Genomic DNA, 16,529 nt, shown 5'->3' with positions numbered 1-16,529 from the left:
CTCTTGGTGGTTCATGCTCTTCTTCAGCTGTTCATACAATGCACAAGGAAATTTCATAGAAAGAATCCACATGGTTAATTTTTAATTTTTGGCATATTTCATTTATAAACTTAAACCTTACTCTGCCAGTCTGCAGGAAGCACTTCCTTCACAGTTTATAATTGTTTTATTTACAGCAAAATTAATCACTGGGGCAGGAGTTGAACATATTCATGTTCAACCAAGTTTTCTGTGCTGTCTGGCCAGGAGATGGCTCCATCTAACCATGCCCAAAGAAGCTCAACTCTCCTGAAGCTGAAGGGACAACAGGTATCCAAAGAAATACTCTAAGATAAGACTTCAAAGCTAGAACCTTTATTAGCTGTTGAGCTTCTGAATTTCAAGGACTCTTTGGATGATTTTGCAATTTAATCAAATCTCAAGGGAGAGAGACATACCTGAGAGTGTTTGTCCTGACATAACTATCTCTTGTGATGCTCAAGCTGCCATAATGAAGCTACCTGGGAATGTCATTAAACAGGATTTCATAGAGAAATGTGATCACAACTCAACTGTACTGAATATAAACTACAAAAATTCACTAACAACTGAATTCACTGAAATGGGAATGAATGCATTTGGGTGTGAGTACGCATACCTAAATGTATTTGAACTGAAATATATGAGATCATCTAATGATTTTATGGGCAACACTGCAAAAAGCATATCAATGTGATACACTATCAAGTTTCGTTTTCAAAGCAAATTGGATAATGCAGCCCTCTAAGAAGCAAAATGCTGAGAAGGCAGAAGATGAAGTTTGTTGCTTGTTTGGCAAATCCAGTTTTGTGGGCTGAGGGACAAAGCTTTTCCCAGCTTTCTTTAGCCTCTACCCAAAATAGGTTAAAACCACAATGAAGAAGAAATCTAGCAGTCTCACTGCTATAACCTGTTACCATGAGCAGCCACAGTTTATTGCCAAGATGTTTTCTGGTAAAGATTTGATCTAAAGTTGCTTGAAGACTCTTAGAAATCAAAGTTTTCCCATCCATCGGCATCACAGGCTATTGTATTGCTGCTGCCATCATTCTTACATCTGCCAAATACATTTTATTTGGGATTTTCAACACTTTGGAAAACATAAGTTGTTCTATGGCCCAAACATATTCCTTATTAAGGTCAATAACTCTGTTTCAGTAAAGAAAGGCATTAGTGAATATCTCGGGCATGCTTTAGAACAGATCCTGGTTCTCAGGTAAGAGATCAGAGTTACAAATATATTTTTTTTTACTTAATTATTTATGTAAAACAAGCTCCTTTGAAAGTAAATAATTGTCTTCATTGTTACCCCTCTTTTTTCTCATTCTTTCTAAAGTAACTGGCTCAAAATAGAAATATGTAATTATTTCTATAAAGTTGGTTGGCTTTGCATTTTTACTTCAAAATTAGAAGGAGAGAATAGAAAGTGCTGTCAACATCGAGTATCTTAATTCCATACCAGCAAAAATTTCTGGGTTATTCAAAAGTTGGCACTGCAAACAAGGAAATGCCTATAATTTTTCATCAGCAGTAAAAATTACTCTGGATATAGAAAAATTATATAATCCAGTTTTAATTGCAGAATAACAAGTAGCTGTCCACCATTCCTGTTGTGACAAACCTAACACGTTTAATCTAGAAATGCAATTCATCCCACTCCAAAGAAATATGGAGTTCAGCCCTGCAGCTTGAAAGCAATTACCTCTGGGGACTGCAAGAAAAGGGGGGACAGAGAAAGAGTAGCTGATGTGGCAACATGGAAATGCAGAATGCTGGGGTCAAGATAGCATTGCACTGTCAGAGATGGAATGTAAGTAGGCCAGAGAAGCTACTTGATGCCACTCCGTGAAAAATGGAGAGCTACTTCAGAAAACAAAGCACAGATCTAAAACAAACCTCACAGGCTGTCCTGCACAGACATCCAACAAGCCAGTGCTCCATCTTCAGCTTAAAGCACAGCTTGCAGCAGAGCCCCTATTACAGACACTGAGTCCTGAGGGGGCAAAGAGCTCTTCCAAATATCAAAAAAGGTCTCAGAGTCTGTGGGAGGGCACAGAGCTCTCCTCCAGGATGCTGGACACGCCTCTGGCTCAGCACGACAGCGATTTCATTCTGCTGGTGCGTGGTATCACACAGTGACAGCAGATCAACTGGGCTGCCATGACCACCAGTCAAGTGCCCCAGTTGGGTGACACTAAATGAGACTAAAATATCTCATTTCTCTACAAACTGGGTCTCAGGCCAAGCAACAGAGTGCAGAGCCAGGTATGTGTATCACAGCGGTGATACGTCAGCATTGATAACAGAATGAAATAGTGAAAAAGCATTAAATTAAAAAGCAGGGTTTAAACATGGAAAGTAAACCAACCCCAAAAAACTCCCACAAAAGTAACAAGAATTAGAATACATTTTTAAAGTGACACTTTCAGAATTCTGTGATCCAGTTTAGTCACAAACATCATCATTATGCCCCACTGTGAAAGAGACTATTGATATGTTATTTCTATTATTGCCTTCTACTTAATTTAGTCAAGTTTTGTGTCACCTTATTTAGGTTTGAAACCTGCTAGAGTAATGCCATTAGAAATATTTGAATATACTTTCCAAACTGCACTGCAAATTAAAGAATTTATCTGTACATGTGAACAATATATTTTCAAATAGACAGATACATTCATGTGCCTCAGTGCTCACCTTAGTACCCAGAAATATATTTCATTGTACTGAGATCATGATACATTCAACATGAGAAGATTTATTTTTCATAAGATATTAATAGTTTTGGTTGGGTTTTTGTCTGTCATGTTAAAGTCAATGTTTTCCCTTGAAAACAAGAAAATGGATGTTTGACTATGTTCTGATATTTATAAGGCAGTGCAAGCTGTAGCACAGTTTTTCTTTTTTTTTTTTTTTTTTTTTGCAAAAAGCTACAATAATCTTTCTTCAAATTAAAAAAAAAAATTCTCTCTATCCAAAAAAAGTAAAACCATTCCAAAATTTGGAAAGATCAAATAATTTCATAAGATGGAGAAGCAGTCAATTTTTTTTGGAATACTGTTGATATATTTTCTTGGACATGAATTACAAGGGCTTTTCATCTTTTCCTTCCTTGCATCCACCAGGAGTGATCAGTCTATTATGTTTTCCTTAAGGCTTCTCTTGCTGATGGAAACCCTGACTTTAATTTCCACAGGCTTCAAATAACAACTTTGTCTCTGACTAGCAAAGGGAACATTTCTTACTTCTGGTTGCTGTGAATAGAGTACATGGCCTGCAGGACAAAAGAGAAAGTTCTAAAAAAAATCCTGGAGAACTAAAAGAATTTCTAATATGACTGTCTGTACTATAGTCAAAGATACCATTCCTGAATCTCATGTTCAGCTATGGGCTCTCTTTAGGTACAGTATTGAGTAACACTCTGTTCTTTACCTCCTGAAAGTTCTTCAGGGCTTCTTTACAGCTGTTACTTTCAGTGGCAGCAGAAAGCAGCAAGTTTCATGCTAATGAAAAATTATGAGTATTTCAGAAACTTTCCCCACACACCAACACATAACACAACCATAGGATTATGTGGGGCTTGTAAAATTACAGTTTTTTTCTCTGAGATGGCAGTTGCCATAAAAAGAGATCTGAAAGTTTTCAAATACAGCAGAATTTGAGGGTTTTGAGGGAACTTTATGGGTCAAAACTGACACACATATATGGATTATCATGTGGACCTCCAGAGTGCTAAAAGAATTATCAATTTTACTTTTACTGCAGGAAGTACACTCTAATGTAATTGCAAGTCAGAGCATCATTGCCCACCATTATGCTTTAAGTTTGACTATAATGCTAAGTGGAAGAAGGCAATTTTCACTTTAAGTGTTATTTAAGGAAAGAAGCCAGAAAAATTAGTAAATTAATGCCAATGTGAGGAGTTTTTTGAAATGTGTTGCATCTAGGCACCAAACAGACTGAAGCATCATTCTGTCTGCTGGTTTTTGCCTCACCATGGCAAGCCAGAACCAAGACTAGCATGTTCTAGAACCACAATATGATCACCTCTTTTACAGTCTTATACAGAATTACAGGTCTCAACTCTTCATGTTTCTCCCTTGTTTGTGACACCCAGCTTTCCTAAACTTCAAGGAGAGTTCTCCAGATGAAGCCTACCACAAAAATATCAGTGGTCCTCAGTGTCCACTCTGCAGTTACCTACCTAAAAGAGAAATAAGAAATCCAAAAAATCATGAAGAAAAGGTCCTAATTTGTTGGGGTGCAAAAAATTCTGCATAGTTCCTCAAAAATAATAAGGAAGCCTGGCTCTTAGAACAAATTCTATCAGCTCCATTGAGACTTGCAATGTCAGTTTCCTTCAAATAATTTTGTACCTACATACACACCACTGACTGAAAACTTCCACAATACAAAGCTCAATCAATTAATACCTTACCTATTTTTCAAATTTTTTATTTAACCAGTCAACTATGTACTTCAAAGAAAACAAATGAACATTTTTAAAAAATCCTTCAAGTCACAGGCCAAAACTAGAGTATTTTAGTTCACCCAAAGATGATGATATCAACTTCAGCCCTGTGAGAATATAGTCCCATGGGAATGTTAACCTCCCAGTTACGATGGAGACAGTCATTTAACCCTGCTCTCTTGAGCATTGTCTCTGCAAGTACAAACCCCACTGCCCCTCTAAGTCAATAACATTGCAGTTCAAATACAAGTCTTATGCGCATTGCTCAAAGAATCTAGAAAACATTTCTGATGCTTTGACATAATGGACTTACAGTAGGATTTTAAATTAAATAATGAGCATCTTTCAAGTGAACCATAAAAGGCCATCAGCTATAGAACAATATAATTCAAGGACATTCTGTAGAAAGAGAAAGTGTTTCCTGGTAGAATTTAAAAGCAGACAATGTAGGGAAAAAATCATGATATCAAATGGTCTACAAATAGCAAAGTCTATGGAAATTTATAATGGGAGTAATGATGAATGTACTCAGTGTTCTAGTTAGAGTCAAGTGGGCCATTTCACAAAATGCTTTACAGTAAATATAACCAGGCCTTTATACACTATCATTTTTATTCCGTGTCATACACGTACCCTTCAGGAATGAAATTCTAAAGCACCCAGATTCTTGACTTAGAAACAGCATAAATTTTTTATTTTATGTTCGTTGTTATCTGACCAGAATCACAAATTCTGAAGACAAAATGAAAATAAGAAAAAGAATACAGGAAAGAAAATGGAAAGGCAGAAGTCAAGACACATACAAAGATATTTGGAAACATCACAAATAACTATGTAAAAGTAAAATGAAATTTGATTTGCTATTTTACAGCTCAGTTCTATAATTTACAGGAATCTTTGGCAAGTTTGCAAGCAGTTTAAAAATTAAGGCTGCCCTAGTAGCTTAGTATCTTCAACAACTAAATTAACCCCCATTTTACCCACATAATTGACAAATATGTCAAGCAGTTCCAACACTTGAGAGGTCCTTGTTGGACCTCACCAACCTGAAAAACTTCTGCCAGTGACAAGACCCTTTACTGCCATCAAGGCAAAACTTCAGGCACATCTACAAGAGGAGTTACCCAACCTGAGAACCTCAGCTTGGCACACTTGGACTCACACAACAGCCATGGGCACAGACAAGGCACAGAAGGAGCCCAGAGCATGTGAGTGTCTACTAAAAACAATTCCCTCCAGAAGAGCCTCTCACTGAGATGTACCAGCACAAAGGGCTTTGTCAGCCACCTCTGCCTTGCACAGAGTTCAGAGGTGGGAGAGGCATTTCATCAGGGGGATGATGGTTCTGTACCAGCAGAAGCATCAGATCAGGCCAAGGAAAACAAATCTCAGGTTTGGAGCACAAAGCTCTGAGTTCCTCATCCTCACCTCTATACATCACTGATTCAGATCAATGTGCTTTCTCAGCACAGACAGCATATACTTACTCAAATTAAGAAGTGAACTAACACCCCTGACATCTTTACAAGAAAAAAGTTGACACAGAGAACTGGCCCAGACCTTTTTTTTTTTTTAGCTCAGTATATCAAAATTATTTACAACTAATTCAGCTTAATGGAACCATAAAAATTGGACACGTTATCTCAAGTTGTGCTAAAACTTCTCCTGACATTGCAAAAAGCACATGGGCAAATGTCTACTGACAAAGAGTCACAGAATAAGATGCAGCAGATCCTACAGAATACAGACATTTCAATGGCAGAAAGAGAGCTCTGGAATACTTTCAAAGTAAGGGACGCACACAAAATTTATATCACTTCACAGGGTGAGGCTGAAAAGAGGTATTCAGAATAAAATGATCTATTAGTGCTTACACTATGTGACCTGTAAGAAACATAAAACAAAACCCTTACCTAAATGATACTCTACTTTTTTTTTAATAGGATAGGAAGAGAAAAAAACAGTAGGCAGAGAAATGCTCCATGAATTTCACTGTCCCACCTCCTGTCTCTGCACTGTCACCTCAACCAAAACGAGGACAGCCCCATCACATAAATGATGGAGGATAAAACTGGGAGAGAGGCACCACACAAGAGAAATACATCTGTCCCAAAATTAAGGAAAAAAAAAAGCAGAATAAATATCCCTGTGCAAAACATTATAAGAAAGAGTCATGAAAAAGTGCTTACCTGCAACATAGTCACCAAATCCAATGGTAGTTAAAGTGATAACCACAAAGTAAATTGCATCTAATGTGTTCCAGCCTTCTATGTGCTTGAATATAACTGCAGGAAGAGCAACAAACAGCACGCAGCCAAACAGTATGAATATTATTGTTGAAATGATGCGAATCTTTGTCTGACTCACATTCCATTTCTGGAGAGGGAAGGGGAAAGAGAGGAAACCCATTGTTAATAAAAATGCACCAGTGCACATCAGCACCCATCACCCCACAGTGTGCACTACATAGCTCTAGAGGACACTGCATTACAATTCTCTAACAAACGGGAAAATTCAAGAAGGATTTTATTCTGAAAAGGGTTTCAAAGCAAGCATGACTATCCTAGGAAACATTTGCCAGCAGTAAATGCAGAGCAGAGCTGGACTCTTTATGGGTGAGCAGGATGTATAGCATTCAGTAATGCTAACAGCTGATGATGCAAAAGTTTTGAGGGCTGTCTAGATATTTGAGTGAGTTACAAGTAGTGCATGCACCTGCAATTTCTCTTATTTCATAGATCCACAATTAACCAACTAAATAAGGTGAATTTTAATCCTACAGTTATCTGCAATCAAATAATCAGCTAAATCGAATCCTGCTGGAATTTTCAACAGAGCTGGAAGGGATGTAAGAGAACCAAACCTGCCCAAGGACAAAACAAATGCACCTAAGCCACTGCAAATACATGACTGGCCAGGCAACGTTTGTTCATGCTCTTGTCATCTGATAATTTTCCTAATGCTTCACCTACATCTCAACTCCTTCTGTTTAAGTGTACTGTTTATGGTCTTATCCAAGACAAATACTGAAACTGTTAATTTTCTATTTCCAGCAAATTTTCACAGGTTCTCTCTTTCATGTTACATGTTCTTTAAACCAAATAAATTTATTTCCTCTTCTTCCCCTTCCTATTTTTCTTGCAATCCCTTGGCACTAGCAAACTAGCCCATGTTACAGTAAGTGTTGTACTCAAAGGTAGATATGAAAAAATAGCACAAAATGAGTCTCTTATGCTTTGCCTATTTTCCATGGCAGTATAACATTAATCCACATTAACAGGTTAACTTCTAGAGTCCACAGAACATTTCCATAGAATTGCACCTAGACAGCTGTTTCCTGACATGTAGCTACATATTTTATTATTCCTTCACATATTACTTTGAATTTGTCCTGCTTAAATTTAATCCTAGTCAGACTGCTTTTCAAAAATTTTAAGATCATTTTGATCCTCCAAGTTTTAGTTGTCTCCCCAGTTTGAAACCATCTGCAGATTTAATGAACCATGTCATTTAGCTGTTGCGTATGCTATTAACATTTTTTCCTAAACTGCACTAAAGCTAGAACAGACCCCTGCAAAATTCCATTTTGCATGCCCAGCCAATTTGACATTTGCCATCCATCTAATGCATGTCGGTTCTACCTAAAAGAGGGGATTGTACAAGAAACTTCCACATAAATCAAGTAAATATGAAATCATGTTGTTCACAATGGTTGTTTTCTTGTTTTTAAGTTTCACTGGGAACTGTGTTTACAGTCAGCATGACCAAGGTCATGCTTTTGTAACCCAAATCATAGTAATAGCTTGTGTTATGGCAACATAAAAATACCTGCTCTGGCCATCAGCATCTCCCAGTTCTTTAGGCAAGCTAATAAAGAGAATTAGAGAGTGTTCCAGACTGCAACATCTAGATCAGTGTTTTCACTCAGATATTGTCAAAAGAGGGGATGATACTGCTTTTTATCTTGGGGCATTCTTCTTGTAGTGATACATCCAGTATGAAAAAAAAAGGAAAATTATTTTCTCTACGAGCAAATGAGAGACACAAATTGATCTCAGAACTTCTATACCTTTAAGAAAAAAAAAGCAGCTATGAAAACCAAGAAATTATAAAATGCTCTTATGGAATGTTCTTGCCTTTTTCAGGCAAATCTCAATGGAAATCTATGTTATTCACCAGTACATTGTCTGGACATGAACTAATGCTTCAAAGCCAAAAATGCATGTCTTTTCTTAAAAAGCTTTCAAGCTTGTGTTTGCCTGTTGTTTAAGACTACTTAGCACAGGCCCAGTTTGCTTTGCATCAAAAACAAAGCCATGTCAGACCTTTTCTATAAAGAAAAGGTGTCCTGAATACAGAGGCAGGGCTTAATGTGTAAAACCAGTCCTAACCCTTGCAGTGCAGATGCAAACAGCAACAAAGTTGGTTACTAAGCATTCATTGCTTCAAAAATCTCAGTGAATATATTTCTTATCACAACCTATATAGAAACCTGTAAAGGTAAGCATCACAGCAAGCTTATGAGTAACAAGGACAGAGCAAAACCAAAATTCTTTGGGTCTTATTCCTCTTCCCAACCATAACCATGGTAGGGAATGTGTCTTCACCCAGTTCTGAGAGGTGTTCATTAGCAAGTTCAGACTGTGCCAAGTCCTTCCTACCTTTCCTGTACATCTGATTGCAACAATGAGCTATAGCTGTTTTTCAGACTTTTCATTTATCTTGTGAGATTCATAACAAGCAGCAAAACAACCAAACGAGGCAGTCAGCATACTCACAACAAAGGTATCTTCTACTTTGGCAATTCCTTTTCCAAAGATTGTCCCTAGTTGATCTCCAACACCAGCCAACAGAAAACCAAACAGAGGAATTCCCAATAAGGCATAGATGATACAGAATATCTTTCCACCTTGTGTGCGTGGGGAGATGTTTCCAAAGCCTAAATTACAAACAACTTGAGATGTTTAATAGGTTACACATAATACATTATAAGTTTTAAAAGAACTGTGAGAACAGAACAGTTAAAAACAGGCTAACCAGGTTAACTATATGACACAGCAAACATTGTGAGAAATTAAATTAAAATGTAGGTCATATAACCCCCTTTGAGCTACTCTCTTATCATCTACTACATGTAGTTATTAGCAATTGGTTGATCTATGCCTTAGCCTGACAGTGTTTTACTGTGCATTTAACAGGCTGCAGCACCTGTAAATTACACAGGTGTAAACACAACACAGCACCTGTAAATGACACAATTTTCCTTTACATGAGCCAAATTTCAATGTGAACCATTGAAAAACCCAGCCACTTGGATGACCAAAACAGGGATTTCTACCTTAAATGGGTCTGCTTAGATTCTTCATTATTAAAGGCTTTGAGTGCTTCAAACAAAGCTTGGAGATACAGTTCATGGCTCTGTGCATTTGAAAGTGGAAATCATTTTGTCTTCACAGGCTTGGGTAAAGAGCACCCAAAGTTTGTGTGATGGCTCAACTGCAGCTGGTCCATTCAGAAGAGAGGAAGTGAAATACAAAGCGCACAGGGCCCAGCACCTGTGGAATGCCCTCAGTACATCTCCCAGGACCAGTCATTAATGATTTGGACAAGGCCACAAATGCAGAACCCTACAGACAAGTTTCATGAGCTTAACTCCTGAGTTTGAATTAAAACATTTTTCTCCTCCAAAGGATCAGTCATGTTTTGAGGGAACGGTAGCAGTAACACCCCAGAATTTCTGACACTATTTCACTTTTTAGCAGAACAACATGCCCTTCAAAGGAGGCAAGAGGGAAAACTTGTCATAAAAAGGTCTATCTTTAGAAATTAGACAAAAGCTTCTTTTAACATTACCTTCTTCATAGAAAAATAACTTTCAAATAAAAAGCAAAGTGGTTTGGCATATAGTTGAGAAATTTGTCTTAGTGTCTTAAATTTTTCATAAGAAAAACATCATATGCACACAAATCTCCCAAAGAAAATCCATTTTTCTGGAAACAATCCAACAAATTTTATTTTTAAAGTAGCTTAACATTTTTTTCACAACCTGACAAAATTCCTACAATATAGAGCACATTTAATGAATGTCTCAGCTATTTATCAGCATTTGTATTTAAACATTCTGAGCATGATGGTTTAACATGTAGATTTTCTTTATGAAACCTATTATCCGAATTTCTGGTTCTGCTCTCATGTAGGTAAGCTACACCAAAGCTCTGTGGCTAAAATTACTTTTTCATTTCAGAACACACAAGACAAAGCTGTCCCTTACTTAACTTGGAATGGATTGCTCAGAGAAGCTGCGGATGCTCCATCCCTGGAAGTGTTCAAGGCCAGCTTGGATGTGCTCTAGTATAAGTTGTCCCTGTCCATGGCAGGGAAGTAAGAACTGGATGATCTTTAAGATCCCTTCCAAGACAGGACATTCTATTATTCATTAAAATAAAAATAAATCACACTGGGAATATATTTTATGCCTGATAATAGATAATTCTCTCTGAATTTCTCTCTCTCAGTTTTCAGAGCAGACTTCTGTAAACAATAAATGCAATATTGATAGAATTCAGTATGAGAAAAGAAAGTTGATATTTAAATTTTCCCTAAATCTTGACTTATAAGCATTGTCAAACAAACAAACAAAAAAAATCACAGGAAATATCAATTACAGGTTGCAGAGTCATTTAATTTTGTAAATGTTCCCTGCACTAGTATATGAAAGAAAGCCTGATTCAGAAAACTGGGCAAGAGTCACAGCAACTTTACACCAACCCAAAATGCTTCCCTAAACCAGACTCAGGGCTAAAATTATAATTCAGGAAATTTCAGCTCCGCTGAGTTTACTCTGTCTCTTTGTGCACCAAGGAGTAAAGTTTTAAAATAAAATTAGCTCATCACCAATCAAAAACGGACAAACAGATCCAAGCTACTCTGTTTTCATAAACATGCCTGTTTATGCATCAACAGAAGCTTGAATTGTTCCAGGTTATAATTCCTGGGAGGTCTTAATGCAATTCAGAATCAGGGGCCTGGATACACCAGATTTAGAAAACTCATGCTAGGGGATTTGGCAGTCACTTTTTATTTACTTCTCTACAAAAGAAATGTCTCACAATGGTGACAAAACACCAGCCCAGTGGAGCACATGCCAAGCAGGCAGTTTTGCTTGGATGGCCCCATAAAACAAACAGGCACTCTCTGTGAGCATCCCAGAGCTCTTACAGAGGCTGCTGCTCTGCAGTGTGCTTCTCATCTGCTGCTAATTGGTATGAGGACACCAAGTTCACACTCAGTTCTGGGTGTTCTCCCAAAATCAGACTTATGTCTTCCTTAAAGGAAGGACAGTAGTTCACTTTTACCCTCAAATTCTTGTTTTTCATCCTAAAAACTGGCAAATGCTTTCCTTCCATAAACACAGAAAAGGTATTGTGTGATAATTGTATTATTAAATCACACATTACTGGATAAAATAACACTCCACCAGGTAGCAGTTTATTTCTGTCCGAATGCTCACTGAGCATAACACAAACCATGGGTAGGGTACATATTTAGTGACCTGATCTACCAAGGGGTTTCCATCACACATTAATCACATTTCCTACTGTGTCATGTTTTATAACAGTCTGCTGCTGTACACCACAGCCTACTTTGAGAGTTACACAAGTTGTCCTTAAATCCTTCTCTCATCTTCTCCAGTGAAAACCTAATCCATTATTTATACAACGGGAGAGAAAACATATTTATATTTCATATGGTTGATGTAATTCCCAAGAGGTTTGTGTCAGAAAAGAATTCTTTCTTTCTTTAAATAATTATAATAAAGACAAAAAAGAAGAATTCTGTTGCTAGGTAAAAACCAAGGAAACCTTAATTCTGGGCACTATGCTGGGAGAAGAGAACATGGTCATAGGAATTCCACAGCATATTCCTGTGTACCACAGAGCTCCTGCATGTGGAGGGCAGGAATATCTGCAGTATATGCAGGAATATACTGCCAGTGCAGTAGCTCCCTGGCATATTTTCACTTCAGAGTTCCCCTTTCCACTCAAGAGGCAGCATAAAGTCTGGCTAGGACTGCCTTGCTCACAGAGAAACCCGAAACAGGGGAATCAGCCACATGGCAGCACTGTCTGCTGCCCTTTCCCTGCCTCAGAGCTCCTTGCTTGGATGGGATGGGGACAGCTAAGCAAGCCTCAGTGCCTTGCTTAGCCTTCACATTTTCAGTCCTGTGCAGCTCATCCCTTCCCCTGTTTCCGAGGGGGGAAATTCCTAGAACTGATCCATTACCCACTTCAACGCAATGTACTTGGGTTTGATTGTGGAAATTAACAAGTTACTTGATTTAAACTTCTAAACTCATTGGAAGTCTTCTCTCAAAGCTTTTAATCAATGCTATCTGCCATGAACAGTACAGAGTACAAAATTTAACTTGCCAAATGAGATCTGTTTCATCCAAAATACTGTCAGTATCCTTTTCAGACTGTCCTTCCCTAATGCAGCCTCCCCACTTCACTTTCATAATCAGAAGGATGATTTGCCTCCTAATTCCACCAAATCCCTTTCATATTCTGCTAAATACTTAGTATGCTTTTAATGAACAAAGGACTTGTCTCTGACAAGCAGCTGTGGACAAGAAATGCATTTTACAAGGAGCTTCCAGTAACCCTTGAGTGAATTCTGATTCTTTGATTCCGTGTGAATTAAGAATAAAAGCCCATTGTAAGTAGATTGTAACTAATTGCTCCACTCAAAAAAGTAGCATATTCCAGGGTTTCAGCTCCAAACTCCTAGGACTCTGAGATTCAAATCAGGTTCTAAGGCAATCTTTATCCCTTTGGTCAGCTACAGATGTGGAATCAGGGGTATGCAAAATAAGAAGGCTAAAAAAATCCTAAACAACAAAAAATTTAATACGATTCTTTACTTTCATACAGTCTTTTTTGACATATTTCTGGGAGAATGAAAACTTCTGTAACTTTCCCATGAGAAACAGATTCACTGATAAGCAGATATAAATAACTTTAATAACTATATATTACTAGATTATATTGCAAATATCAAAAGGTTGAAATGCCATAAATTCTCATAAAATTGACACGACACTTTTGTTTATATGGTAAGCATCTTTGTATTCAAACCTTCATAAAAAGGAAGACTGAAAACTAATATTTTTTTCTCTTTTAACTAGAGAGAGATTTTTTTGCTTTCTAGTTAACCAGTATATTTAGAAAACTCTTGTGGATACACATTTTCAAAGTGGAGTTGGAAATATAAAGACTCCAAATGAGCATGTTTTATACATAAAATTCCTAGACAAAGCAGGGCATCTACTGAAACTATCTAGCTGCAATATTGTATTTCTCATGTGAAAGATTATAGGTGCTTTTGATAATTCTAAGACTAGATTTTACTTGCTAAATTGGAAGAGAGTGCTACCACCTATGATACATTTATTTCAAGTACCTCAGATGGGATTAAAAATTCTGGGGAAGTTCTGAAAAAATTTCTTTCTATACAAAGAAATGTAAATTCAAATACAAATAAATGCTTTCTCCATGTTTATGACAAACCTCAGATTAAACAAAGCATCACTCATGAGGCATCAAAAATAAATAAAGCTAGAATTATCCCAAGTTAATGCTGTATATTTGAGGTATGAGAAACTACTCTCAGCAGTAGGTTTGGCTATGCGGTTCATTGATGGGACAGCTCAATACTGAGGGATAAATGATTCGGTGAACAGGCACACCCTTAATTACACAAAATTGGATTACAGAAAGTTGACACTGAGATTTCATAGAGTCAGAGAAAAGGCAGAGCTCCTGGCTGCTGACTCCCAGGAGGATGGAGTCACAGGAAGCAGCTGCCATGGCCTTGGCCTCAGCCACCCAACTCTGAGCACCACTGACAGTGGTGTTTCCATGGGTTCACATCCACCCTGACCACCCTGCTCAGTAACAGTGATTGCCCTTTTCAAAGGGCACACGTGGGTTTTGATACTGAATGTCAATTGATTTTAAGAAATCAAAATATGCTTTTCGCAGGTCCTCAGGAGCTACCTCATAAAGTCTTTATAAAAGGTACCTCACTGAATTTCTAGGAGATAAAATGTTTTTTTCCCTTTGGATCAACACTTGGACTCAGGAGATTAGTATTAAATACATCCCTGCCCAACAGTGCCAAAGCAGAGATTATGTACTTAATCACAGATGAATAAGATACTCCTTTTAGCATAAAAAATGGTCTAGACATTATCATTAAACAAAAAGGCAATTTTTTTATCCATACTGACTATGGGGAAATCTCTGTGTGCACTGTAGAAATAGCAAAACTTCCATGTTTTTGCTCATTGTGTGGAAAAAATAATCCACATTTTAACACTGATCCCTTTTCCTTTCCTTTTCTTGACTCATTCCTACACTTCCAGTTCAAAATACTTGTGTATGCCTGTGTTATCTATTTGCATATTTACAGCCACATGTTCCATGAGGTTTTATGGCTTTGGATAGTACAAGGGCTTTTCCAGTTCTCCAGGTGGCTTCCCTCCCAGCATCACAGTGTAGGTAGAAAATTCCTATTCCCCTTTTTACAGGTAGATTATTGAAGCACAGAAGGAAGGAAAGTCCAAAATTCTCTGTATCAATTAGGTCCATAACTCACACCAAACCAATGGCTGAGCACTGTGCATTACACTGACCCTTAATTAGTGAAAGTTTATCATATGAAGCCCTCAAAGACCCTGAGGCTTGCTGAAGATAGATACACAGATATAGGTGTTGCCAATATCTAAAAATTCTGGACTCCCCTCCTGTCAGGGCCAACACATGTGCCTGAAAATACATTCCTGAACATACAGCAAGAGAATCTGAAGGCTGAACAGGTACAAGGACAACTTTAAAATCTGAACCCAGATTGAATTGAACACAATTTTGCTTTGAAAGTACAACATTTCTGTGCTATATATACACATGAATTCTTTCACCCATGCACGTACTATGTGTTACAGCCCTCACAAGCTGCTGCCTGTGGATCCCATCAAGAGTATGCAGATGGTGCTCCTCCTCCAAGTTAATTCATCGATTGCATGTACAGAAAATAATTTAACTTTTAAATTTAAGAAATTCCTGCATGAATCCTCCTGATGGAAGAACCCTGTTCAATAACAGAGATGAAGTTCTCTCTATTTGAGGACATGGTCTGCTAAGAAACCCAAAATCTTTGCTTTACAGAAGTTTGGCATAATTTCTTCATAGAATTGTTTAGGGTGGGAAAGACCTTTAAAGGCTGAGTCCAACCATTAACCTAACACTGCCAAGCCCACCATTAAACCATGTCCCTAGGTGCCACTTCTACACATCATTTATATGCCTCCAGGGGTGGTGACTCAACCACTTCACTCACCCACTCCAGCTTCTAGAATCCAATTCTCATAGTTTTAGTCAGTGATTTGGGAACCATGTCACAAATTGCTGCTGTTTATTGAGCGTTTGGTATTCTCTGGATCCCAAACTACAAGATTCTGATTTTTAGTGCTAACCCATAATTCTATGCCACAAAACTGTAAATAGATTATTTAGAGGGTTATGATGTTCTGTCTCAAAAATAAAATGCATTAAAATTACTGATTTTTAATCTGTCGGAAAAAAAAAAAAAAGACATTACCAATACTTCTCTTATAACGAGGAATAACAACAGGAAAGCCTAGACTGACATTAATAAAGTGTGCAATATTCAAGAACTGACAAGACAGAGGTTGATCTCCTTTCATGGTTTCTTTTCATCTGTGTTCTGTGGGAGCACTAATCAAATCAATAAAACTTCTTGTAAAAGAGCAGGCTATAAATATTCATAGAAAGTAAGTTTCCTTCAAGTCACAGTGCTGTACTGGAGAGGTGAAGGAGTGTTCCAAGAAAGGTCTCTGTATGGATATGGCAGTATTCAATAGCTCACATTGAGTTGCTAAGGCAATTTCTAAAGGAACTGGGTAATGATTGTTAAAATAGTCTTAGAAGATTAAACATCAACTCCTCCCAGCACAGATTCTGCA

At 37.6% G+C, this 16,529-nt stretch overlaps 1 protein-coding gene across 4 annotated transcripts in view; it reads right to left on the bottom strand.

Moving 5' to 3' along the window:
* The window catches only part of KCNK2 (potassium two pore domain channel subfamily K member 2), a 127,985-nt gene that overhangs the window by 18,204 nt on the left and 93,252 nt on the right, over positions 1-16,529 (bottom strand). For all 4 annotated transcript variants that reach the window (XM_072927552.1, XM_012572394.5, XM_030269118.4 and 1 more), the window contains 2 exons: positions 9,265-9,425; positions 6,676-6,862 (listed from right to left, as the gene is read on the bottom strand). In XM_072927552.1, coding sequence (XP_072783653.1) covers positions 6,676-6,862; positions 9,265-9,425 — 348 coding nt within the window. The remainder of the gene's footprint in view (positions 1-6,675; positions 6,863-9,264; positions 9,426-16,529) is intronic.

Source organism: Taeniopygia guttata, chromosome 3 (genome assembly GCF_048771995.1).
Source record: "Taeniopygia guttata chromosome 3, bTaeGut7.mat, whole genome shotgun sequence".
Lineage (NCBI taxonomy): Eukaryota > Metazoa > Chordata > Aves > Passeriformes > Estrildidae > Taeniopygia > Taeniopygia guttata.
The sequence above is the reverse complement of the archived record's forward strand: the minus strand, read 5'-3'. Positions and strand labels throughout refer to the sequence as shown.